Consider the following 23,860-nt stretch of genomic DNA (forward strand, 5'->3'; position numbering starts at 1 on the left):
TTTTTCACCCCGAATATTAATTTCAGCAAGCAAGATTAGGCAGGAAGTTAGGAAAAACATTTTAGTGTCAGGGATAATCGAGCACTAGAACAGGCTGTCTAATGGAGCCTTAAAGCCTCTATCACCACTAAGAAATTTTTGGTGCAGGTTAGCAAAAGCCTTTTAGGAACAATATTGTGTTTTGAAGCCATGGGATGGTCTCTTAAGGTCCCCTCAACCCCAGTCCTTCTACATAATAGCTCACAGATATTTAAGCACTGAACCTTAAGACAGATCTATTTTACTTACTTTTCTTCCTGGAGTATACACAAAATTCCAGGTCCTAATGACACTGCTAAATGGAGGCGATCACATGAATTATCCAGAAAGATGACATTTAAAGGCCCTACTCAGTATCTCCTAGTTTCATTTTCATCACAGAGGGGAATTTATTTAGGATTTACCAATTCACCTTCTGACATATTAATACTTCAACCTGACTTTCACTGATTCTAAATGAACACTGATCATGAAAAATGACTCTATTCAACAGTTGTTTTAAATTACTCACTAGGTGAAGTAGCCCTTCTTCAGACTTACACCAGGCAAGGCTCAGGTCCAGTAATCATACACTCCAGCATCTTCACCTTTCCTCCATTTTTGATGGGGGGATCCCCTTGTTTGTTTTCCAGTGTTGAAGGTCTTTGTTATTAACTGGTATTTGTACTAAATGTGCCAGTTGATGTTAGATTTCCTTCATAACTATATCTTTCTAAAGACATAGATTACATGATTCCACCAAAACTCTCCCCCCCCCCGCCCCCTTCAGAAGTAAAACCATGTTGCTTTGTCAGATTTTTTTATGGCATTACTAGGACTCCAATTCCCAGCCCTAATTCCCTCTGACCCCATTACATCTTCAACAAGCCACCAGAAATAACCTCCTGAAAGTCCCAAGCAGCTTTATCCTAGCAGAGATGTCTCTAAGAGCTATGCAAATAAAAGTGATTAAGAACACGGAGCAAGCAAATTATCTTTCCAGGTGATTATTGAAAGGGTGATATTTTGGTTTCAAGATGAAATACATATGCTTTCAGGTTTTTCTGTTTTTCTTTTTGCTTGACTGTCTTCTTAATATCTGTTAATTTTCTACAGATGTCATGGGAAAAGTAGAGGGTTTTTTTAATGAAAGCTTAAAAAAAATCAAGTGTTTTAGAATCTTCTTGCTACATGATTTAATAGCTAACAGCCATCCGGTCCCAGATCATACAAGAGTAGCACAAGCTGTTGGCCAGTCACTAGTTAATCACAGTCAGGCTCCCTGGATTTTTTTTTTACTTCTCTTTTAATGACAATTTATAATAACATTTCAGGAACGGGATGATTTGTATCTATGTAAGGCAATATTGTTTGTGATGGGGATACAAAAATATAGAAGATTATCTTGCCCTTTTTTCTTCTGTGTTTCTATCACTGGCTGCAGTCTTTATTCTTATTTAAATTCTTTCTGCTTCTTTTTAGGAAAACCAGCTGGATTATACTGGCAAATACCTCAGGAAGGCAGAACTAATTGCTCCAATTATTACCGGAGAGCCAGGTGGGCAAATTAGAGTACTGGACCAGTCAGGGATAGATCAAAGAAATGTTTCCTAGAATTAGAGAGAAAGCTGATAATTCTTAGGTTCACAATACCGCTGTTGTTTATCTTGAATTACTTCTTCAAATTAGTGTGGTATTTAGGTATTAGTAGTATGGCTATTCCTAGCTTGAGGGAGCATGTATAAAATATTATAGATATCTTTAAAAAAAACCCCAAAACCAAAACAAATGAGAGAGAGGATAAGGACTACTGTCAGTGCATAAGCCTGATTCATTGCTTAAGGATCCCTTGTGACAGAAAGCATGTCTGATCTTTTCAATTTTTGAAATTAAATTTTGCATTCCCCAAAATAAAGGAGGAGTAGTATGAAAGGGTCAACATGTGACAGGTTAACTGTAAGTGCTTTTTCTATTCCCTTGTGTCCCTTTTTTACTTATTTTCTATCCCCCTGTCTCCCTTTTTTTCTCTGTACTGAAGCAGCTAATCATGAGAGGAATTGCCCTTGCTGGTATTTTCTGCTTTAAATTTAGTTGGCATTGATTAATCTTATGTTGTCAAGAGTAATAAATGGTAGATCTTTGGTAAAGCCTGGTGGCAGAAAACAAGGATGTGATTTTATATTAAAAACATTTTAAACAATGCCAGGTAGAATTGTAACCTTTTTATTTATAAAGATAGTAGAGAAGTCTGGCAATACCGTATTCTTTCTTTTAGATTTGTTCCTGGGAAAGGATCACATTTTACTCAGTAATATTTTATTTCACAAACTGACCTCATCTACATGTAAATCAGAATGGCAATAAGATAAAAGCAGATATTACAGCTTATAGAAATGGCTTTTTAAAAAAGAGATCACCAGACTCATATTACTCTTTAGGAAAGACACTGAGAACATGCAGCAATTTCTTTTGCTACATACAATGCACACGAACTCAAAACCAAAAAATGCAATTCAACCAGTTCAAATCAGTGTTGGTAATGTTTCAGATTGGCTGGATCAACATCCATTACAATCAAGTCAACAGTCTCATACTTGGTCAGTACTAGATTCTATTGATTCAAGAAAAATGATTGAAAGTCCAGACTGTTTTTTCAGGTTCTCTTATGGTTTAGTATATGTTAGAATTAAAGGTTCGATACTCCTGAGATATTTGAGTTATAGGGAAGGCAGCAAACAGCAAAAAGATACTATTTGACAAGTGCACAAGAACAAAATAGATGGTGCTCCATGTGGTTTTTAGATACCAGTCTAAAAAGGCTTTGAAAGGAACTGGATGGAGCCTTGGTGCAGAAATATGGAACTATTCCAAAATAACATAAATTCTCTGCTACTGTGAAAGTGACTGGTTCTGACTTGGTCGTTTATTGCTGATTTACATATTGCTGGTGTTTTATCAGTCAGGGATTATGTTGTAGGAGACAGCAATTTTCTCTCCAGAAGACAAAGTCCAGTTTAACTAAATTTAAGAAAAATAAGTACATTTTAGTGTATGGCTTGTAAATTAATTGGAGACTACTCTTACTAGTAACCTTGGGCACATGGATTCACAATTCCTCTATTTAGTCATGTCATCACATAAGCATAAAAGTGTGCGGTTGTATAATATATAACGATACTTTCAATTTTCCTTGGAAATAACAGTTCTCAGACTCTTACTACCCAATACTATACAAGGGATATTTGGATGTTGTTTCAGTAATTGAAGCTCAATACAAAGGTAAGAAACAGAGAAAAAGTTGAATTTTCCTGGCACGGAGTCACTGACTGTTTCTGTTCAAGACAGAACACTGGGCGAAGCAAGTGAGATGTGTGTGCCTGAAGCTCTTAGTCAAAGGTACAGAAGAAATCACTGTCGAAGGATAAAAGTGTTTCTACTTCTATAACTGCAAAATACCTTTCCCTGAATGGGCAACCGTTCCCAGAAGATCACTCACACAGTACAGGAGTATTTGCAGTTTGTGTATTGAATCTTCAGTAATCATCGTCACCTCTTTCTTATCGTAGAACCATAGAATAAATTGGGTTGAAAGAGACCTTCAAAGATCATCTAGTCCAACCTCCCCACCACGGGCAGGGACACATTTCACTAGATCAGGCAGGCTGCTCAAAGCCCCATCCAACCTGGCCTTGGAACTTCTGTCTCTACTAGTACCAGCCGGTTTAAATTTGGGTTGATTTTAGGCTTGAAATACAGTGTAGGTCTACCCTAACTCTTCCACGGATGGGGCATCCACAACTTCTCTGAGAAATGTTTTCCAATGTCCCACCACCCTCATCGTAAAACATTTCTTCCTTATGTCCAATCTAAATTTATTCTCTTTTAGTTTAAAACCATTGCCCCTTGTTCTGTCACTACATGTCCTGGTAAAAAGTCTCTGTCTTTCTCACAAGCCCCCTTTATCTATTGGAAGGCAAATAGATATATAATAATAAATAACAATATAATAAGGTCTCCCTGGAGTCTTCTCTTCTCCAAGCTGAACAACGACAACTCTCTCAGCCTGCTGGCCACGCTTCTTTTGATGAAGCCCAGGATGTAGTTGGCTTTCTGGGCTGCAAGTGCACATTGCCTGCTCATGCCCAATTCCCCATGCATCAGTATCCCCTACTCCTCCTCTGCAGGGCTGCTCTCAGTTAACTCACCTAACATCCTTGAGTGTTGGCAACAAATATGAGCTCTGTTTAAACTCCCTCCCACTTTACTCATTTTGCAGGCTGTGTTTTATTCTATTCTATAGCTGAGCCTTCTGGAAGGAGTAATCTACTATAATTTTTCTGATTACTGACCGAGAAAAGCAAAAAAAGTAGTTGGCTTAATCATTAGAAATACATTGTTAGAGATTAGTAGAGAATTTCCTTCGTACTAAACGAAGTTAGGGTATAATACTGATAGTATTTACACTTATCATACAGTCCGTGAGGAGACTTACATACCTGCAAGGGAAAATTATAGAACATAAACTAGGGGGTGACACACTTTGTAACACTGGCCTAAAGTGGTCATATACCAGTCCCCACAGAAAGTGGGGATGTAGTCCCAAAATGCAATGCTGCCGAGCTCTGGACGCACACCAGAAATCATTTGCTGCCTGTAACTGGCTGCTATCAGGGCAATAACTGGTGTTTGTCTATTTTACAGCAAGGCTGACTTTTGTCCTGTGTCCAAGGTGGCAGAGGGGCACCTTCACCTCTCTCCTTCTGAGATGGACATCCTCCAGCATAAGCTTCTCAAGACTTCCCCATAATGGGAATTTGACTAATTTTGGCAACAAACCACCAAAAAATCTGCTTCCTTCCATGAATTCATGCAAATCCTTCTTTTCCAAACACAGAACATCTATCTTAGGGTCCCTTTATCATATTTTTTGCATTTCTATTCCTAAATTACAGTGCTTCTCCATAAAATATCAAAGAACTTTTCAAATAAGTGACTGGATGTTTTGCCATCTGGTTTTCTTTATGCACCTTTGTGGGGGAAGTGTCTATAAATGTTTTAATATTTTCTTCCTCTCTTATTCTTTTTTATGTTTAAAAACAGTTAAAAAGCAAAATGCTTGTGAGGGAAATATGGCTGAATATGTCCTTCTGGTATTCAAGTTAGATGACCTAAGACAAGGCTATGTTTCATGGAAGTTACCTTCTAATAGATACAATTATATAAACTAGACTTGATTATGAAAGAAGGAAAGTCTCAGATGACCCCAAAGTTACATAAATTTAATATTTAACTTGATCTCTGTCCCACATTGCTCCCAGTCTCAGTGTTTTCATTCAACGTCATCATTGCTTGTGCAAGGGCAATAAAATTCACCTTAATTTTAATCCAGCTAGAAGTTAATTCTAATTATAACGTCCTTCATGAATATTAAGCGTCATATTTTAATCTGATCTCACAGTCCTCTTTTTGTGAAATGATACAGATAACTGCAAGAAAAGTTTCTGATCTGCAGTAAACCCCTTATTTTCAGCCTGGCCAACCAAGACATCAAAGTACAGATTTGTGCATAGGCAAAAGAATTTGCAAATCTCAGTAACTGGGCTGTGATTAGCCATTAATAATTTCCTTCATCTGTCTTTTTTCTCCTCTTACTTATGACTTTCTGATTGAATGTCTAAAATTAAGACAATTTCTCTCTGAACATCCTCATATTATAGTTCTGATATTTCAGCCATTGGAGTTAGAAAAAAAAAAATCAAAATGCTAAATTTTTGAAGTGTGGAAATGCAGTAAGTTGATTTTATTACCATCTAAAGCCCTTAGTCTTTTCTCTGTCATAACACAGCAAGTCCTTTGGCTTAAACAGAGTTCCTCTCGCCTAACTAAATAGCAAGTAAAAGGAAAATTATTTTTTTTTACTGAGTTTTAATTACTTCAAAGAACATGGCAATGCTTTGTTGTGCCTGTGCTGTCAGTTTGTTTCACGCCTTGTTTTTCTCGAGAGAGCTAATCCACATATGACTCCTGGGCATCCTTTCAAGACAAAGCATGATACAGTTTGCAAGATAATTTCTCCAGGGTCTATTCCATGCAGACATGACGAATAAAAATTTCACCATGACTATTCAGAAAGCTATACAGGAAAATTTACAAGTCAAATGATTTCCAGTCACTCACATACAGAGGTCATGCACCTTTCTTCCAAAAAGTTATTAGAATGACATCCTAACCTGTTTTAAGGTTTGTGTGGTATTTCGATCATTTTTCTCATAAATAAATATTAGACTGCTTTTATTAATTAAATACAATATTAAGTGATGAAACCATTAAAACCTGATTTCTTAGTTTATAATACAGGCTGATGAACCGCAAAGCTCAAAAATTAGGGGGAAAAAAAGGGTGTTTTTTAGCTTAGACTACTCTGAATAGATGAAATAAAAATCACAGTACTGTAAAATTTGCCTGTTAAAGCATAATGTTATCACAGAGCTTGTTTGGGTTTTATTAGTCTGTAACTCAGGCAAATACACAGCATGCAAAAAAGGAAAACCCTGGAAGAGTTCATTGAAGACTCTGTAAACAATGAGTGTGTGCCACGACTATATCATCTCGCAGAAGTTCATTATGTACGTGTGCATCATCAGATTTTGAAAGCGTGAAAGAGTAAAAAAGTACATATCTATTCCTTCTGCTCGGGTGTAAAAATACATCTACAGAGCCTTTGCTAGAATATTCTGCAATTTTCTTTTCAGGTTCAGTTATTTATACAGGGAGAGAGTTTCTTACTTACAGGACTTCATTTTACTGCATTCTAAGGATGATGCTCAAAGGACCACTGGGAATGTCAGAAAGGGAGCCTCTAAGCCTTGGCAGAACTGTGTAGAGAAGCTTTTGGTATTCAGGACATGGACTGGATGGGATTTATTTTTTTAAAAGTAAAAAATGCCACTCTCTTGGAAGATGTGGGTGGGGAGCCACTCAGTTCCTGTACAAAGTTTACAACTTTCTGACTGAAAATCCTGACAAGAATGAGGCCAAGCACAGAGGATGACAGAAACACTGTGAAAAGCTCTTCAAACAATACCGAATGAGTGAGGCTGGGCCACGTTTACAGATATATTCATCTTTCCTAAAAGAGACTTTGTGTGAGATAAACCTCAATGTCTGTAATCCTAGAGGAATGATATTTTGCATGTATATAGCATCTTCAGAATCAGAAGATCCAAAATTTCCTTATAGTATACTATTTAATTTAAAAAATTGGGGGGGTTATATATATGTATACATAAATATATATCTTCTACCAGAAATAATGGCAGCTTGGGATTACTTAGTAAATTTGTGCTTTTGAAAAGTATGAAAATAATTTTCCCCGTATATTTCTTAATTGGATAAATAGTTGGTAGGTGGAAAATACCATCTGGGATATATTGGCTGAGTAGTTTCACAGGGCAGATAGACCAATCATGATCTACGACTGAATTAAGTTATTAATCATGTGCTTTTAATTGTTAGTATCAATCCTTACATGGAATGCAATTGGTTTTTTTTTGTCTGTAATGTCTGTAATATTCCACAGCATGTCATAAGAGATCTTTAAACAAAAGATATTGCACTCTCTGAAACGAATAGAGAAGTTGGTTTGCATAACTCAATAAAGATCACAATATGTATCATAAGATTTACTGAAGTTTAAGAAGATGAAGTGTTTCGTCTGCTCAGGGAAGTATGTCCAGTGTAAGATAGCATGCAACAATGCATATCATAAAAATAACTGTAACACAGTGTCCAAGAAAAAAACTCTGAATTATTTTATATTATTAAGTAGTACGAAAATACAGAATATGACAAGATGATATGTTCAGAGAAACAAAGATTATCATAGCAATACTCACAGTTATTTATATTGACCATTTGGTTGTGTCAGCAATAGTACTGTTTTCCAATATTTACTAAGTTAACTGATACATCTTAATAGCACAAAAACTATTCCCAAGAAAACATTTGCACATTTCTCAAGTGGGTAAGCAATTACAAAATGAGCATATTTTTCCCTGATGATTCCACTTATGTACATGCTTAAATTTTAGTGTCATAACCCGTGAGCTGAATCTGAACCCTCTTGCTGCAGTTTTGATTCAGCTGCCTAGAAACCAGTTCTCATCGCCATTTGAGAGTCCTACCTTGCTTTGCCTCCAGCTACTGGTCTTAAAGATCTTGTTTCTCTAAGTCCCTGCCACATTTGCCAGGCCTGTATGAATGACTTGGATATCTAAAACATTTCAAGTAGCAATAGATCCGCATTTTTAAGCAATTGAATTTATTCTGCACAGTTTTAAAGGGAGTAATCCACAGGCTACGTTTCACAGAAGTTATCCATCAAGAATATTTGAAAATGCAAAAATAGTACTAGTATTAAAAAGTTTTAAGTGCAACACTAAACCCTTATTTGAAATGAGAATACATGTCAACTATGGAAGTTCTCCACATATAAATGAAAAATGGGAATGAATATTTGCTTCTAGTTAATTGCAGAGTTCATCTGATCCACAACACAGATAAGTGCACAACAGAAAAGATATCACTTGATCTTTAGGACTTTAAGATTTTCATTCAATTTTGTTCATCTATGAAAAGAATACCACAATAATTCTATAATACTGAAGTTATTCCCAGTAAATCTTGAGTTCCTCTAAATTCTGAACTACTTTCCCGCAACCTAATTATATTTACATGCTGAAACAGAAATGCTCTTGAATTGTTTTCCAAATTTTAGTTTAATTTATCATTTGAGATTGATCTGTCCCATCTCAGTCAGCAAGAAATCAGACACTAAAATTCAGGCTGGCTGCCCCAGCTTCTCTCAATAGGGAGATCCAAAACTTAGTAAGAACCACTTATTTTATCAGACTTGGCATTGTAACTCTTAGAGTTCTCAAGTTAGGAGAGGGGAATTGCATCATAAGTGAAAATTAGGGAATTGCAGCTCTTGAGTTATTTGCAGATTTTGAAGATGAGGAGAAACATACCTTTGGCTGGAAAAGTAGTTTTAGTGACCAAATGCTTTATACACATCTTTTAGAATGTTTCAAAAGATGATTTTTTGGTTGGGTCTGTTTGTTTGGGGTTTTTTTTTGAATGACACAAACATTAAACCAAAACATTTTGTATTTGTAGGTTCTGAAATTTATGATCCAAAACCTTACCCACAGTACAATTTATGATGAACAAAATTATGAAAAGCGATTTGTTTACAATTATCATTCTGTATAAAACACTTCGTAACAAAGTAAAAATGGAAAATTCCTGATTTCCCATTTTCATCCCATCATTTGTCTTTTAAAAAATAGTTTGGTTTTCAAATACTTAAAAATACCATTGAAGAAATTGAAGTTTAACAAGCAGCTGAATTTGGATTTTTGTATGACGAGTACTATGTACTGAAAGATTTAGTAGAATGCATATACACAGTTATGGATTTCTGCATTGGAAAAGACAGTTTTACAGTTCTACCTTCAAAATCTAATTTGATTTCTTCAAATACGCTTTTACCTCAAATATAGGAACAGCAACTATTTCCCCATGTATACAGATTGCAGAAACCTGAAAAATGTTATTTTTTTAAAGGCTGAACTTAACATGACATTAACCTCAATTGTATATATTAATTTCAATTTATGAATTAATTAAAACCCCAAAGCTGCATTGAAATGCATTAAAGTGATAAAAGTAGTATTTTAATAATAAAATGAAAGTCATGATAATTAAGTTTTATATTTGAGGTCAACAGAAACATACACTTGGAAGAAAATACCTTAAATGTAAAGGGAAATGGAATTTTCCTAACATATCCTTGAATACAAAACACTCTCTCCATTTTCATGCAGTTGTCCATTATTACACATGAAAGAGATAATCGCATTGCTCATGAAAGTTTGACAGCCATTCTGTCAGGCTCTTTCCAGGTCCAATATTACAATATCTCCTTCTTTGGCAGCACTACATTCACACCGAAAAAAATCACTCAGGATTTCCCAATCAGATAAGAGGTTCACTATAGTCTATGTGCAGCAGTCAAGGTTGATGGTCATCTAATATTTTTAGTTAAACTTAATGTTTTATGTAGACACCAAAATCAATAATTCCTTTATGAAGTAAATATTCTGAAATGTTATAATAATAGAGCCTGACAGCCATTGGATATTTTCTTCTGATTTAATGGGTATTGAGTCAGCTCTATACTTCATATTTTTTATTCCAATTCTATGAAAAGCAATGAACATTAAGACAGATATTATTCATTGCAATCTAACTATATAATTACTTTTAATAAACAGGTAAGACACTGTTCTCATTTAAACTGAAGACTCATTACATTGGTGTTATGTGTAAAGGGCCCTTAGAGTAAACGAAAGTCAGGATCTTAATCTATAGTACAAAGAGAGCATAAGCTTATCTTTCATAGCATAACAAGTAAAAGAAATAAACATATTGGTTCTATAAACATGGGATACCACTGTAGTGTTGTTTGTATTTCTTTTTACCTTCTGCATCAGTTAATCCTACTCCCGACTGCTTTACTGGTTCTTGTCCATTCTGGCTCATCTTCCCTCTGTTAAAAGACATGGTGGTAATTGTCAGTAAGATTGTAAGGAGATGAGATGTAAGAAAATGACACATCCAAGCCGATGAGGCTTGGTTCCGTACAAAAAACAAACATGGCAGGTATTTCTGGAAAAAAACAAAAACAAAAACAACAAACAAACAAACAAAAACAACAAAAAACCAACCAAAAAAGTGTGTGTGTGTATTTAATTTCAAGAAAATAAAGTGAACCATAGTGGGTTTTTTATTGCTATTTGGACAGATTGCTTAAGAATTTTTATTTTTTTCTCTCTTTTGGAGGCAACTGCAATTCCATCTTGCTAAACCTGTGCATTCTTATAGAATGGGGCCATCATGTGCTGTCTGCTACCTGCCCCACATCAGCCTGAGGTTCTGCAATCAGCCTGTATAGCTTCTCTTCCCGCTTTATCCTGTTATGGTGAACAGTGAAATATATGATGAGTCACAAAAATGATATTTCGTCTACAATATTGTTACTTCAAAGGTAAGGCATGTTTGTAGTCATTATCTTCTTTTAATGATTCCTTTTACATTACAGTTTAGGTTCAGTCCTGAGACAGACATTAATTTTGAAGTAAGGTGAACAGAATAAATAATGTTTTGGAGTTCCCTTTCTCCACGGGATGTAGAAAGAACCTGTATTGCAATCTAGACGTCTATTTTTAGGCAATGAAAGTTAGGTAAAATGTAAGCTATCTTTAAACATACTTGTTGCGGGCTCAAAGGCATGATTACAATCACTCTCAAAAACATGCCTGTTACTATGAGATGTTTGTGCTTCTATTTGTCCCTTAAGACTCTGAAATGCTGTGGTAGAGAATATAGGGCATTATCTTCAGATGCATGTTATTGCTCTGAGGTTAAAGGGTCACCGCTGTTCTTTGCTACCAATGAATCATAGAATCATAGAATGGTTTGGGTTGGAAGGGACATTCAAGATCATCTAGTTCCAACCCCCCTGCCATGGGCAGGGACACCAGGTTCTTGTTTCACTGCAGCAACAGAAGCTGTCCAAGTTCACAAAGAACTACAAAATGAGTATAAAATGCCAGTTTTAAAAGTGATTTTAAATTCAATTTTAACTGAAAGTTATTATTTTCTTCTTCTGTGAGTTAATACTTCAGAAAATTCATTACAAATACGATGCAAGAATTATTTGTCCCTAGGGTTATATTCCTTACACGTTATTCAGTTGCTTTTCACCTTTGCATTCAAAATTAATATAATTTTACAGAAATTGTACTGGTATGGATGGTTATACAATACAAAGGCACAGAGAATCTGGTCTTTAGCAGAGATGATAACATAAGTAACTTTCAGGGGTATTACAACTGGATAATAAGAGCCTTTAAAAAAAAAATCTCCTAAATAGAAAGACTTAACAAGATTTATTCAGCTGTTTATAACTGTATATAATGATTAATTTCCCTTGACTGTTATAACAATATTTAATATTGGCAAGTATGCTAACTAGCTACCTCATCAAGCATTTCCCACGGCGTTACTATTTAATTCTTTTGTTTTGCTTCATGACTAAAAGTTCCTATGGTTAAAAGAATTTGGACTACAGTAAAGAGTTTAAAACTCACCCTATCCAAAATTTTTTCTATTCATAGATCAGAAACTTAATCTAGACAGGGACCTTATAACCAAACAAGTTTTTATATGCCAAGGCAATTAAAATTATTTAGCCTACTTAACGCTCCACATCCAAATTGTGAGGTGTGGTCTTAAGGATATGCTGAATTAGAGTACCAGGTCAGAATCCCTGAAGTCATTATCAAGCCAGTGTGAATGCAAATGTCGACTAGAATTTCAATCATACATATATTCAGATATATAAGAATTTTTATCCAGAATTCAAAATGGAAACAGTTATCTATTTTAAAACATTGTCCCCAGGAATGATCACAAAGGTCTCTGCTGGTAAACACTAATTTTGTCATTCATTTTCATTACATTGCTGTCTAAAGTCCTTGAGATTACCATGAAAAAGAAAACATTTCTTGTCGATATAAATGTCCTGTGTAACTTCTAAAGCCTCTGTCTAATATCAGCATATAAACAACTTACTTTAAAAGTGCCATAATAAAAATAAAAAAAGATAGTCTGGCCCTCAACAGAAAATAAGAGGGCTGGATATATTTTATTTAAGTAAGTAAAATTCATGGGAACAAGTTGCTATAAGACAAGAGCTGAACCTGTGGAGACTTCATCCTGTTTTTCAGGATAAGCGGGGCTGATTTCAGGCTTAATAGACTGGTGAATCTGTCAGCTAAATGCCAAGTAACTGTAGATACTGTGACATTGCTAGACAATGCACAGTAAGTGATACTATTTGGACTCAAATTTAGCATATGTGAACTAAAAACTTCTGAGAGCTCAATTTTGTGCTTCTGTGCACAAAGATTTTATGCATTTTTGCTTTTCTCATTAGGAATGATGGCAAAATAATTTTGAGATTGTCAAATCCAATTGAAGATCATCTTTTTGCCACTGGGAAGTACAGCTCATTTTAACCTAGAACAACACGAGTGAAAAGTTCAATGAAGATTAAACAGTTGGCACCCTACAACCTGAGCTCACATCGTCCTCCTAGATTCTGAAGACGAGGTTGAAATATTAGATTTTCCGTTTAGCTGCGAATAAGCTGTAGACAAATACCGTAGGGCTTTATTTTAGAAAAATAATGAATACTTAGAAATGTCATAGTCGTATACGATGATTTTTTTCTTCATTCAAGCTTTTTTAGGAAGATTATGTCAAGTTCTTGTGACTAATAATTCAAGGGAAAAGCAAAAAACTTGTGTCCCAGAGAAAAACTTGAACTATTGCAGACATTGAATGAGCAATGACTACCAAGTAATATTTTGAGAACAGTCAATCTATAATACTTTCAGGCCAGAAGCATTAAGTTGATTAGGAGCAATTGCTTTTCTCTATAAAGGAATATAAATGAAATTGCTAAATGAAGGTGCATGCTGCCAAAGTTGAGGGGAAAAAAAATCCTGGCAAAATATTTCTCTGTGGAGTAGTTAACTGGGTAAAATGTTTGAAAATTAAATCATTTTATAGGATCATTACACTGATAGTAGCTTGATAATTCCTACAGGGACTCCATCCTAAAAAGGTTTTTCCAACCAAGAACTGAGAAATTCCACTCAATCTTGTAAAAACTTAGGAAAAGTTGGGTTATACCCAGAATCTGAATTTCATTTGCACTAGTAGCACTTTTTTTCTAGAAGGAGGCCAATCTGAAAACTTAAACTAAGCATTCTCAGGGCTACTAAAAGTTGCACTTTTAAAACATAACCCAAACCCACCTTTACGTGCTTTCATCAAAGGCTGAGACTAGCACCTCTCCTGTGTGATAGCAATAAATTCATGATGCTGAGGCAGAGGTTTGGTTGATTATTAAAAATTCAATACTCAACAAAGCAGAATAAAAGTGTGAACACTGAGAAATTCTTCCCAGTTAGCTATTCTGCTGCGTAACTCAAAGTCTGCAGAGGAAACTATGTAAGAAGACGAGTGGCAAGAGAAAGGGCTATACATAGTCAGTGTATGGAAGATACAGTATATTAAAGGAAAAACCTTACATTCTTGGGATGGGAAATAGATTATTCTCTCCCGTGGCACTGCTGCTGCCTTCGCTATCCATGCTGTATCCACTGCCAAAACTACTGGCTGACGAGCCAGTGGAGACAGAACTTTCTGCAGGTCGGTGATTAGTAGACCTTGCTGTACAGAGCAGGAACAGTGGGTTACCAAAAACTTTGTAAGACATCAATACCATCCACGTTAAGAAAAAATGTAATTTATCAAAATCACATGCTGCAAATTCTTTCAGTTTTTTTACTTTACATTCCAGTATTGCATTATCATCTTTTGCAGATGATTTTTATTTTCACATAGAATAAGTTGTTCTAAACCAAATAGTATACTACCATATATTTTCTCCAGTCATGTTAATAGTTCAAATCAACAGCCTGAAGGAAAAAAAGAATGGGTTAGACTGATTAACACTGCTTTTCTGATTAAAGCTACAGAAAACCAGTTATTCATCTGAAGCATAACATATGGTAATCTTGTAAAAATTAAAGTCCCAGTGGGCCTTCCTCATATTCCTCATAAAACATTCTTTGCATTTGGTGATTTTGAGAAGGAGAGGAAGCTGAAAGGAAATATAGGTACACCATCCACAGTCACAGAGATTGTATGAAGACCTCCACCCCTCTTCAGACGTAACATGGCTACTGTGTTATATTTCTCAACTGCTCCTATCCATCTGGATCTCTCTTGTGACATATCTAGAATTTAAAAGCACATATTTTGACGGGACCTGCCCTAATCTTGTTTAAGACCAATTGGTGTATAAAATGTACGCCAGCATGTTAGTTTTACTTCAGATACTTTATTTTGTGTTTTGGATATTGTACTACATGAAGAAATCTTCCTGTATTCAGCCTTTAGCAAGTTGAGAAATATAAACAAAAAAGGACACAGGGACATTACATATAATAATTAATACATGAACAATAGAATAGCTATTCTCATATTGAATAACACAATTGCTTGGGAATATTAATACAGATTTTTTGAATTTATTTATTAGATGTCCTCTACTACATCTACTATTGTCATATTTCATCTGTTCCAACTGACTGAGCATACATATTGAAGATAAAAAATACTTTTTTGTAAAGTCATTTTTCTGTGAAGACTTAATGAGTTTTTTTGTTATGTTGGTGAACTGTGAAACTCGAATGCAAGCAGTTAAAAAGATTCTTCTTTAAACAAGAAACTAGTCAAATTTCTAAATGGAAATTACTTCAAATAAGAGCCAGAGCCCCAGTGGTGACTTGCCTTAAACTGGCAACCAATACTATTTATGTTTGGCTCAGTGAATAATATTTTTGGTAAAGACTGCTGCATGCTGCCTGATGTGGGACCGAGAAGAGGAGCGTGCTTCCTCAAGTGTAATGCAAAAACAGATTAATAATTGAAACTCAAAGAGGTGAATGTGGCAATTCACATATCATCAATCCTTAGGTCAAACTATGAGTTAAGACAGAACTCTTACTCTGCAAAACGATTCTTCACTGCTAAACCGAGCTGTCACATAACTCTAAAAACTCTCTGCTAGCCTCCTCTGTTTCACTATTGCCTACAGCCACAGAAGGAATCTGTCAGTCTAAATTATTTTCAGACAAAAATATTCTTTAGCTCTGTTTCATGATTTTATACATTAATCATAGGCTATCTTGTTGGATACTAATACAAATTAATAAACGGTAAAATCTTAGTATTATTAACAGATACCCTCAGTATCTCATCTGGAGATAAAGCCACCCATGTTTTTACTGGGACAGAGCCGGAGCACCGCAGTGAGCCCTGCTCGGGTGGCTGTGAGTAGCAGTTGTTCTGTTACCAGTTTGTGGTACTGTGAGGGAATTCCTATGACTATGGCGACATGTCAGGAAACCGCTGTTGTGAAATGTTGTGCAAGAGCAAGATTTCAGAGAAGAGAGGTCAAGCTCTCCTTTATAGCTCATTACTGCCAGTTGCCCTGTATTCAACAGCCTGTATTGGGGCTATCTCCTGCCGGTCCCAAACTAACCCATAACCTAAGTTCTCATCGTGTTTATGTGACCTATATGACTACTGATTGTTTTTTGGGATTGTGAGGGTTCCTTTGTGTTGGGTTGTGTTTTTTTTGCCATGGCATGACAAATGCCTCACAGGCGAGGACAATCTGGAAAGCCACACATCTGCAAAACCCACAGAAACCAAGACAGTATTATGCTAGTACAAAAAAGTGTCTTTAGTCTTTCCCTTAGGCATGAATTTGCTTAGTGTAGCATACATCTCCACCATAGCATATGTGGTTGAAAGGATGGTTCATATCTGAGCTCTTATTTTTATTGACTTTGCTGTAAAAGCTACTGCCTGAAGTGATTTCTTATATCTTTGCTGGTGGATTTCTAAAACCAGTGAGAACCTAGAATTTACTTCAAGCCAGAAAAGATTGAATTAAGCTTATATACATGGCTTAGAAGTTTTGCTACATCTATTTATAATCAAAACATAGTTGTTTCTTTTGAAACAGCTGTATCCTGAGGATACATTCAGTGTGCTGTATTTTTAGTTTCTCTACTGTTTTCACTAATTTACATCTTTTTTCTATATTGATGTTTTTTCCTATAAGATCTGTTGGTGAATGGTTATAATGGGTCCAAGTTTAGATTCACGACTGGATTTTGAAAATTCTGAAGTTCAACGTTATCCTTTTTTTTCCCTGTCTGCTCTATGAAAGTAACTACAGCATCAGTTTCCAACATGAGATGAAATCCACAAATAGATTTACAGATGGTTTTGTGACAAATTAAGAACCTGGATACAGAGAACTCTTCCATAACTGGTGACACACCCACGTTTTCCAGTATCTATATTTTTACAGATAAATCTAAACCTCTAAGCTTCTGCTGCTGGTTATGTAGGAAACTTCCAAGTTCTGAAGATGTGGTGATGCCTGCTGCCAGGCAATATTTTGGCTAAGAGTTAGAATAACTATGGTTAGATTTGTACTCTAAGTTGAGAGTTAGTTTGTAAGTTGAGATACTAGTTTGTACATTCATTTGCAATCTTGCCCTTTCTCTTTGGACAAATGCAAATGTTGTCTTAAGAACTTTAACAAGAAAGGCTGAGTTCTCTGTGGTACTCTTCTAGTCTTACTAGCCTAAGTAAGATCTGTGCAACCCTATAAGTGTCAGAGCAATTGCCACCTTGCTTGGCCAATTGGGTTCCTACCCACATAAAGGACAAGTAAGTGAAGTGAGATTAAGGCAGGTTCAATTTTGAGTTATAGTTCTTCTGCTTACAGTTGCCTACACTAAAAAATGCCTAAGTTCTCAGTTTTTGATGTCAAAGTTCTGTCAGGAGGTGCCTTGGTCTGTAGAGGGCTGGATAGTTTTGTATGGATTCACTCTTGTCTGAAGATTGGATATTCTCTTCTGCTGTCACAGAAGTGCCTGATACTACAAGGTATAGTCTTGCTTTACTTAAATGTACAAAATTTGTCTGAATAGGAACTTGGGCAAAGGCAATTGCCATCATTTGAATATTAAATATCCAGTGCATGCAAGAGCTATGTTTCATTGCTTCCTTGCCCTTTGGTTTTTCAAATTATTTCTTGGTTCTTAGAAAAAAAACACCTTTTAAATACTTCTCATGTGCAAGGTCTTGCTGTCAGTTACACATGATGCGGAAATCTTTCCATTTTTAGAGGAAAGAAAAGAGTCTGCAGGCCTCAGGAGATGTAAGAGACTAAACTTAACTGAAGATCATCACCCAACATCATCACTTGGCCTTCTTCTGGGAGAGAGATATCCCTCCTTCCCTCCAGATCCTTGTCCACAAACTTTTTATGCAATTTACCAGGTGCTTGGTACTTATTAAGGATTGTAACTTGAGTTATGTCTGGACTGTCCAGCCATTGGACTATGAAGAATAGAAATAAGATATGAAAGTTTAAAACTCTAACATGAGGTGCTTCCTCTGAAAGCGTGCACAGAATCTTTTACTATATGAAGCTATTGTTGTAGCTTGATTTAATTCTCATTTACTAATCGTGTTTTAGCTGGTAGTTCCCCAACGAGATGAAATATTCTCTACTTGGAAGGTGTGCTGATGAGTAGACATGTCATATTTAGTAGCTAGCAATGTGGTGTTAATGCTGCCTCTGAGTGACACTGTTTTACTGTCTGTCAGACAGGCCAGCATGAGCAGAAGTTCCAGTTCAACCATTCTAGAGAATAACACATAAATGAGTTGGAAGGGTTCTTGATTGCTTACAGGAATTCTGTCAGATTCTAAAAAAGTGGATCATAATGTTATCCCTGACATAGGATCAGGGTTTCCCAAGAAAAAAAAAAAATTATAATGGTTAAACTGGCATCTTTTGAACTTTGTATTGTTTACAGAAATACAATTTTAAAAAAGACTTTTCCTTCAACAGAATGATATTTGGACACATATTCCCTTAAGCCTTCTTGAAAAAGAATTGCCAATTCAAGAAAATTAAAGCTAGCACTGATCTCTCCTTTTAGCTCCGTTTTTCATTTTTATTTTTTTAAATTATTATTAGCAAGACATTAGCTGAATGCATCTAGGGCAAAAATATGCTTTTGCTCATGCTTTGGTTTATGGACCCATTTGGAAAAATCAACTTTTATAATCAAGAAAAACATTTAAGTCATACCTTAGTATAAAGAAAATACTGTATTAAAATCAATAAGAAAGGAAAGAATGGAAGCCATATGATTTCACTTTATCTTTCAGAAACGTCTGTTTTTACCACAGAGAAGACGCTTTTTAAAAAACTAACATAAAGGAGATATAGATAATTCAGACAAGACCTGTAGCCATGAACTGCCAAATCAGTCAGCAGCAAAACGGAAACAATCCAGCACTGTCAGCTGCTCCAGCTATTCTTTACAGTGAATGGACCTTTGTTTTTATTTTTAAAGACTTCAATTTGAAAAATGGGACTAAGCTGTTCTTTGGTTCCTGTGGATAAAAGAAGAACAGACTCAAGCAGATCTTACTGCTGAGGATTAAATGATAGACATTCCCCTTTTCGACTATCTGTCTAGAAGCAGAAACACAACTGTCAAAACACGTTGGGAAAGACAGTTTTATTTGTAAACCAAACAGGAGGAGGGAAAAACGCTTTTGAGTACTCATTCAGGATCAAGTTTTGAGACTTTGCCTCTAATTGATTGAAAAAAAATTGTTCTTTATAACTGGCAGTCTTGTGAGAAACCCTGGGTGACAAAAAGGTCTGATAGCATCGTGCTGAGTCTGCTCAGAGACATGTAAACCCATGAGAGCAGGTGAAATCACCTATCTGCTTTGGATAGTTATGTGCTGACCAACAGACTGAACATGTCACACACAGTGTCTTCTGGCAGAAGCTTCTCTACTCTTCACTCTCAGTCACCTTGTGTTTCAAGTGCTCCAACCTCAAACTGCCCCCAAATGCCAGTTTACGTGCTTTTATGAAGGCTTTGCTCACACTAAAAGCAAATGCTGCTCAGGCTTGCTCCATAAGGGTCTGCAGTGTAAAACCCTGTTGTTGGGACTGCTAGCTGCATCTTTTCTGAACTGGCCACAGAATGGGGATACGTAAATAACTACTGATCAAAGGCATATACCGCAGGTCAGTTCTGATAGTTTCTTTTCTTCACTCTTCCTCACATTGAACAGTACTTTAGACCATGGTCTTATCCATTTCAGCCACATTTGTATATTAGACACAGCTTTGACCACACACTGAGCAGTGATATTTTGTGAAATTTCAATACAACTATTTACAGAGCAATTTACTGTTTAAAGTGAGTAATGGCAGAACAGCACTCATCTTAAACTGTGGTGATGGCATTTTTTTTACCCAGCAAGGCAATTTTGATAGAATAATTTTCTAACATGTGCTTTGTAGGGTTGAGCTACCATCTACCAGACTTTTGAAATAAGAGTTATCAAATGAAGAATCTGAGCAATTTCCTAAAATTACATGTCAGCTTAAAATGGTGGAAGAGTAAATAGCAGCAATAGCCAAAGCAAAATGTGCCAGCTATTAGAATGAAACAAGACTCAAAAGAGAGCCTCAGATTATTGCTATCTGCAGAGAGCGAGGACAAACTGTTCTTGTTTTGATAATGGTTCTTGGAAATGGGTTATTTGTAGCAACATGAAGGCCCATTTAACTTGGAAATTAAGAGACTAAGAGACTAGTGAAGCTAGGCATAAACCAGCTTTGGGCAGTAAATTATTTAAAGCGTGAAGGAAACATCCCAGATTATTGTAGGAAATTAAAACATGGCATTGCTTATTAAAAGTATGAAAATAGGTATAGACCTAAAGGGACCCCAAATAAACAGGTATTTAAATCCACAGTCATATCCAATTCAAAAGATTTATAGAACCCGAGAATCAATTTCCTTTCACTCCACATTGCTGCTAAGGCCAGTAAATAGAACTTAGTGATAAGGAAAATGCCTGTCGATTTTAATTTCTTACAGCTAAATGGCTAGAAATTACACTTTGCTGGCTCAGACCTGTATCACAGATTTTACCATGCTAGCAATATCTTGGTACATACATCACATCACATTTCTCTGTAGCTTTAACCTGTTATGCTGACACTTAAGTGAATTTTTGTCAAAGTTGTTGGACCAAGTGAGTTAAAAGCAGGTATGCTGCCTTTTGAACAAATGTGTTTTAACCCAGAGGTCTTTGAGAGATGTAAATTGACAGGATCATTTGGATACAACTGTGAAAATGCTGATGCACAGTCTGTCTGCTCTAGAGATTCTAGCTAACAGTATCAGCTCTGATAGCAGACCTCCCCCGGACCAATAAAATCACATGACATGCAATTATTTGGAAAGTTATTTCCTCTTAGGATATCCCAGAAAAGTTTTTGTGTCACGATGGAAAATTTATATTGTTAAAAGTGAAAGTTCTCTATGAGATGGGGGAAATAAATAGGTTCTGGGTGCATGCATTAGATTTGGAGGTTTTCAGAAAATGTTGTGATTTTAAATTCCCAGAGGTTTGCGGTTGAAAAAAGCCTTTCTATTATTGAATAAAACCTTTCTATTATTGAAAAAAAAAATATTAGAAAAAGTAGACAGAAATTGCTGTAGAAATATATTTTTTTTATTATTTTAAATAGGAATTTAACAGGTATGTTTGGACCTTTAACTGAAACACATGGTATTTTCTCTAGATCTTTAACATTTGCTAACTAATTCAGGTCAAGAGTATAGCAGTGCTTTTCTCCTGGCAGGTTATTTGCTTGTTTGGTTATTTTTAAAATGTGCACCAAAGAAAAGAGGAGGTGCATATGACATCCATCATCACATGATGTTCAAGCAACAGTGTATTTATTGACTTGTAGCTTTTCTCTCGTGAGTGTCTATTTGAAAGGACAGAAAAATGCATAGGACTACAATGTTGTTCAGGCTTAAAGTCACCCACTTAGCTATTTGAATATTAATTTACTGTTCTCCAGACATCCTAGGAGGAATCAAAATAATTGTCTAGAAATTCTCTTCTTTGGTCATAAAATACTTTTTGTTGTTGTTGTTGACCATTTGATATTCTGATGTAATAAATGAATTGCTTTTTCATTGTACAATCATTGCACCTTTTGGGGCAAAACTGATGCTTCTTCCTCTGCAAATAAGGACAAGTCCATTGAATTTTATGCATTGAGAAGGTATGTTAAACACCCATGTAGAGACCACAGCTCCCTATAAAACCATGTACTTTAAAAAAAGACCGGCTATGTACATAAATGCTAACTATAGGGTGAACAGTATTTTTTTTTTTTTTTTTGTGCTCTGTACTTCTTATTTCACTGGAAACTACACTTTATATTTTCACTTTCTACTCTAGTCAGGCAGAGCTGGTGCACCTTTGTACTTCACACCGATGCTGAAGGGAAATTTTGCTGTTCCTTGTCTTTCTTATTCACTCTATTGGGCGTTATTAAAACTAAAGCATTTAGTTCATTATTTAGTTCATTCTTTTAAAACTATAAACTGGCTTTGGAAAGGCTTTTATAGAAAATCAGTAAATAACAGTACTATGGCTACACCTCTGGTTTTATATGCTTATAACCAGAGAACCGGTAATTATCATCAGAGTATCTCTGTTCAAGTATCTGAAGAACTATAAAATAATTTATTATATTTAAAACATAAGTGACCTACCAAGTAAATTCCATATAATGGAAAGATCCTTCTGTGGGATAAATTACTGACTTAAAAGGAGGTGGACTGATTTACACTATCTCTAAAGCTGACTCATCTGGTGGATAAACCTTAGTACACAGATTTATGTCGAAAGGAATGTGCTTGATTGTATGTGAATGTGTAATTGGTAATGATTCAGATTTTTCACAAAAATTAAATCAAATTAACTCAAACCTAGGCACTGATCTCTCACTCTGGCTTGGATCCCTTGCAACTTCTGCTTTCAAAGGTTGGCTCTGAAGTTTTATTTTTCCTCTCTGAGGGGTGTGATGGGAATGTGTATTATGCAATTGGTTTCTTTGCAGATCACACCCTTATCTCTCACAGGCAACAAGGAAATGATACTTCAGGGTTTATTTTTAATTAAATGCTGTAGCTGAATATTGGATTTTACAAAGGTGCTGAACAAAGACCAATGTTTTCTGTTGTAGCTTCACCTTAAAACAGATTGATTAAATTACACTTTTTACTGTTTAAAATGAATACAAATATAGTTCAGTGCAATAAACTCAAACTGATGCAAGTCCTTTGCATTCACAAAGTGTAAGTATACCACAGGTGCTGGTTTTGTTTACGATTTCCTTTTTACTTCTCATCAGACATACAATTAATAACTGACAAAATACATCCAATAGAAAAGGTCCTAGGAGTCAGAAGTATGTAGAAGTATATAGAAAGATTTGACCGGGGCATTTTAAGAATGACCGAGGGTTCTTGTTTTGTTTTGTTTTTTCAAGTGCCAATTCAAGGAAAAAAAAAAAGCAGCTAATGAGAGACTAGGTTAAAGGAGGAAGCTCTTTCTGAGGGTTCTCTTAGGTAGACAAGAATGGATTGTCACTCACAGAATAGAATTTTTCCCATCATCCTTGTGGATGATGGGAAAAATTTGTGTGCTTGGGCTGAAAAGAACAAAGTTATTCTAAAAGATGCTGTTCTCTGACAAATTCAGAGAGAAATAAACGTGGTAAAAAATAATAGTAATCATGTTGTGGATTATCTGTAATGGATCCTTAATAAAGGTCTTTGAGATTCATTAATAAAAAATTACTAACTTGCCAAGAGGGCAGTCCATAAAACCAGTTCATAATGGGTTCTTTTCCAGGTGCCAATAAAGTAGGCTGTAATGGGGATGGTTACCACCACCATGCTGCATCCCTGTAAGAATGGATTTGCAATAACTTGGACTGATGATGCCCTAATATTCATTGTTCACAATAGTCTTAACTTTTAGAATTTGTAACTAGTGAAACCTCTCCTCCCTTCATCTCCTCTTCCTCCCGCAAAGAACTCTGTAAATTTAAAGCTATTTTGAGTATCTTTGGTGCTTTTTCTATTCAAGGTCATAGTCTCTTCTCATTTTACTTACATACTCCACAAAACTGCAGTTAACTAAT

General features: G+C 35.6%; 1 protein-coding gene across 1 annotated transcript in view; it reads right to left on the bottom strand.

Moving 5' to 3' along the window:
• The window catches only part of PCLO (piccolo presynaptic cytomatrix protein), a 373,983-nt gene that overhangs the window by 34,631 nt on the left and 315,492 nt on the right, over positions 1 to 23,860 (bottom strand). The window contains exons 22-23 of the mRNA XM_009883002.1: positions 14,244 to 14,385; positions 10,563 to 10,630 (exon numbers count right to left, since the gene is read on the bottom strand). Of these exons, the coding sequence (XP_009881304.1) occupies positions 10,563 to 10,630; positions 14,244 to 14,385 (210 nt within the window). The remainder of the gene's footprint in view (positions 1 to 10,562; positions 10,631 to 14,243; positions 14,386 to 23,860) is intronic.

Source organism: Charadrius vociferus, unplaced genomic scaffold, assembly GCF_000708025.1.
Source record: "Charadrius vociferus isolate BGI_N301 unplaced genomic scaffold, ASM70802v2 scaffold32, whole genome shotgun sequence".
Lineage (NCBI taxonomy): Eukaryota > Metazoa > Chordata > Aves > Charadriiformes > Charadriidae > Charadrius > Charadrius vociferus.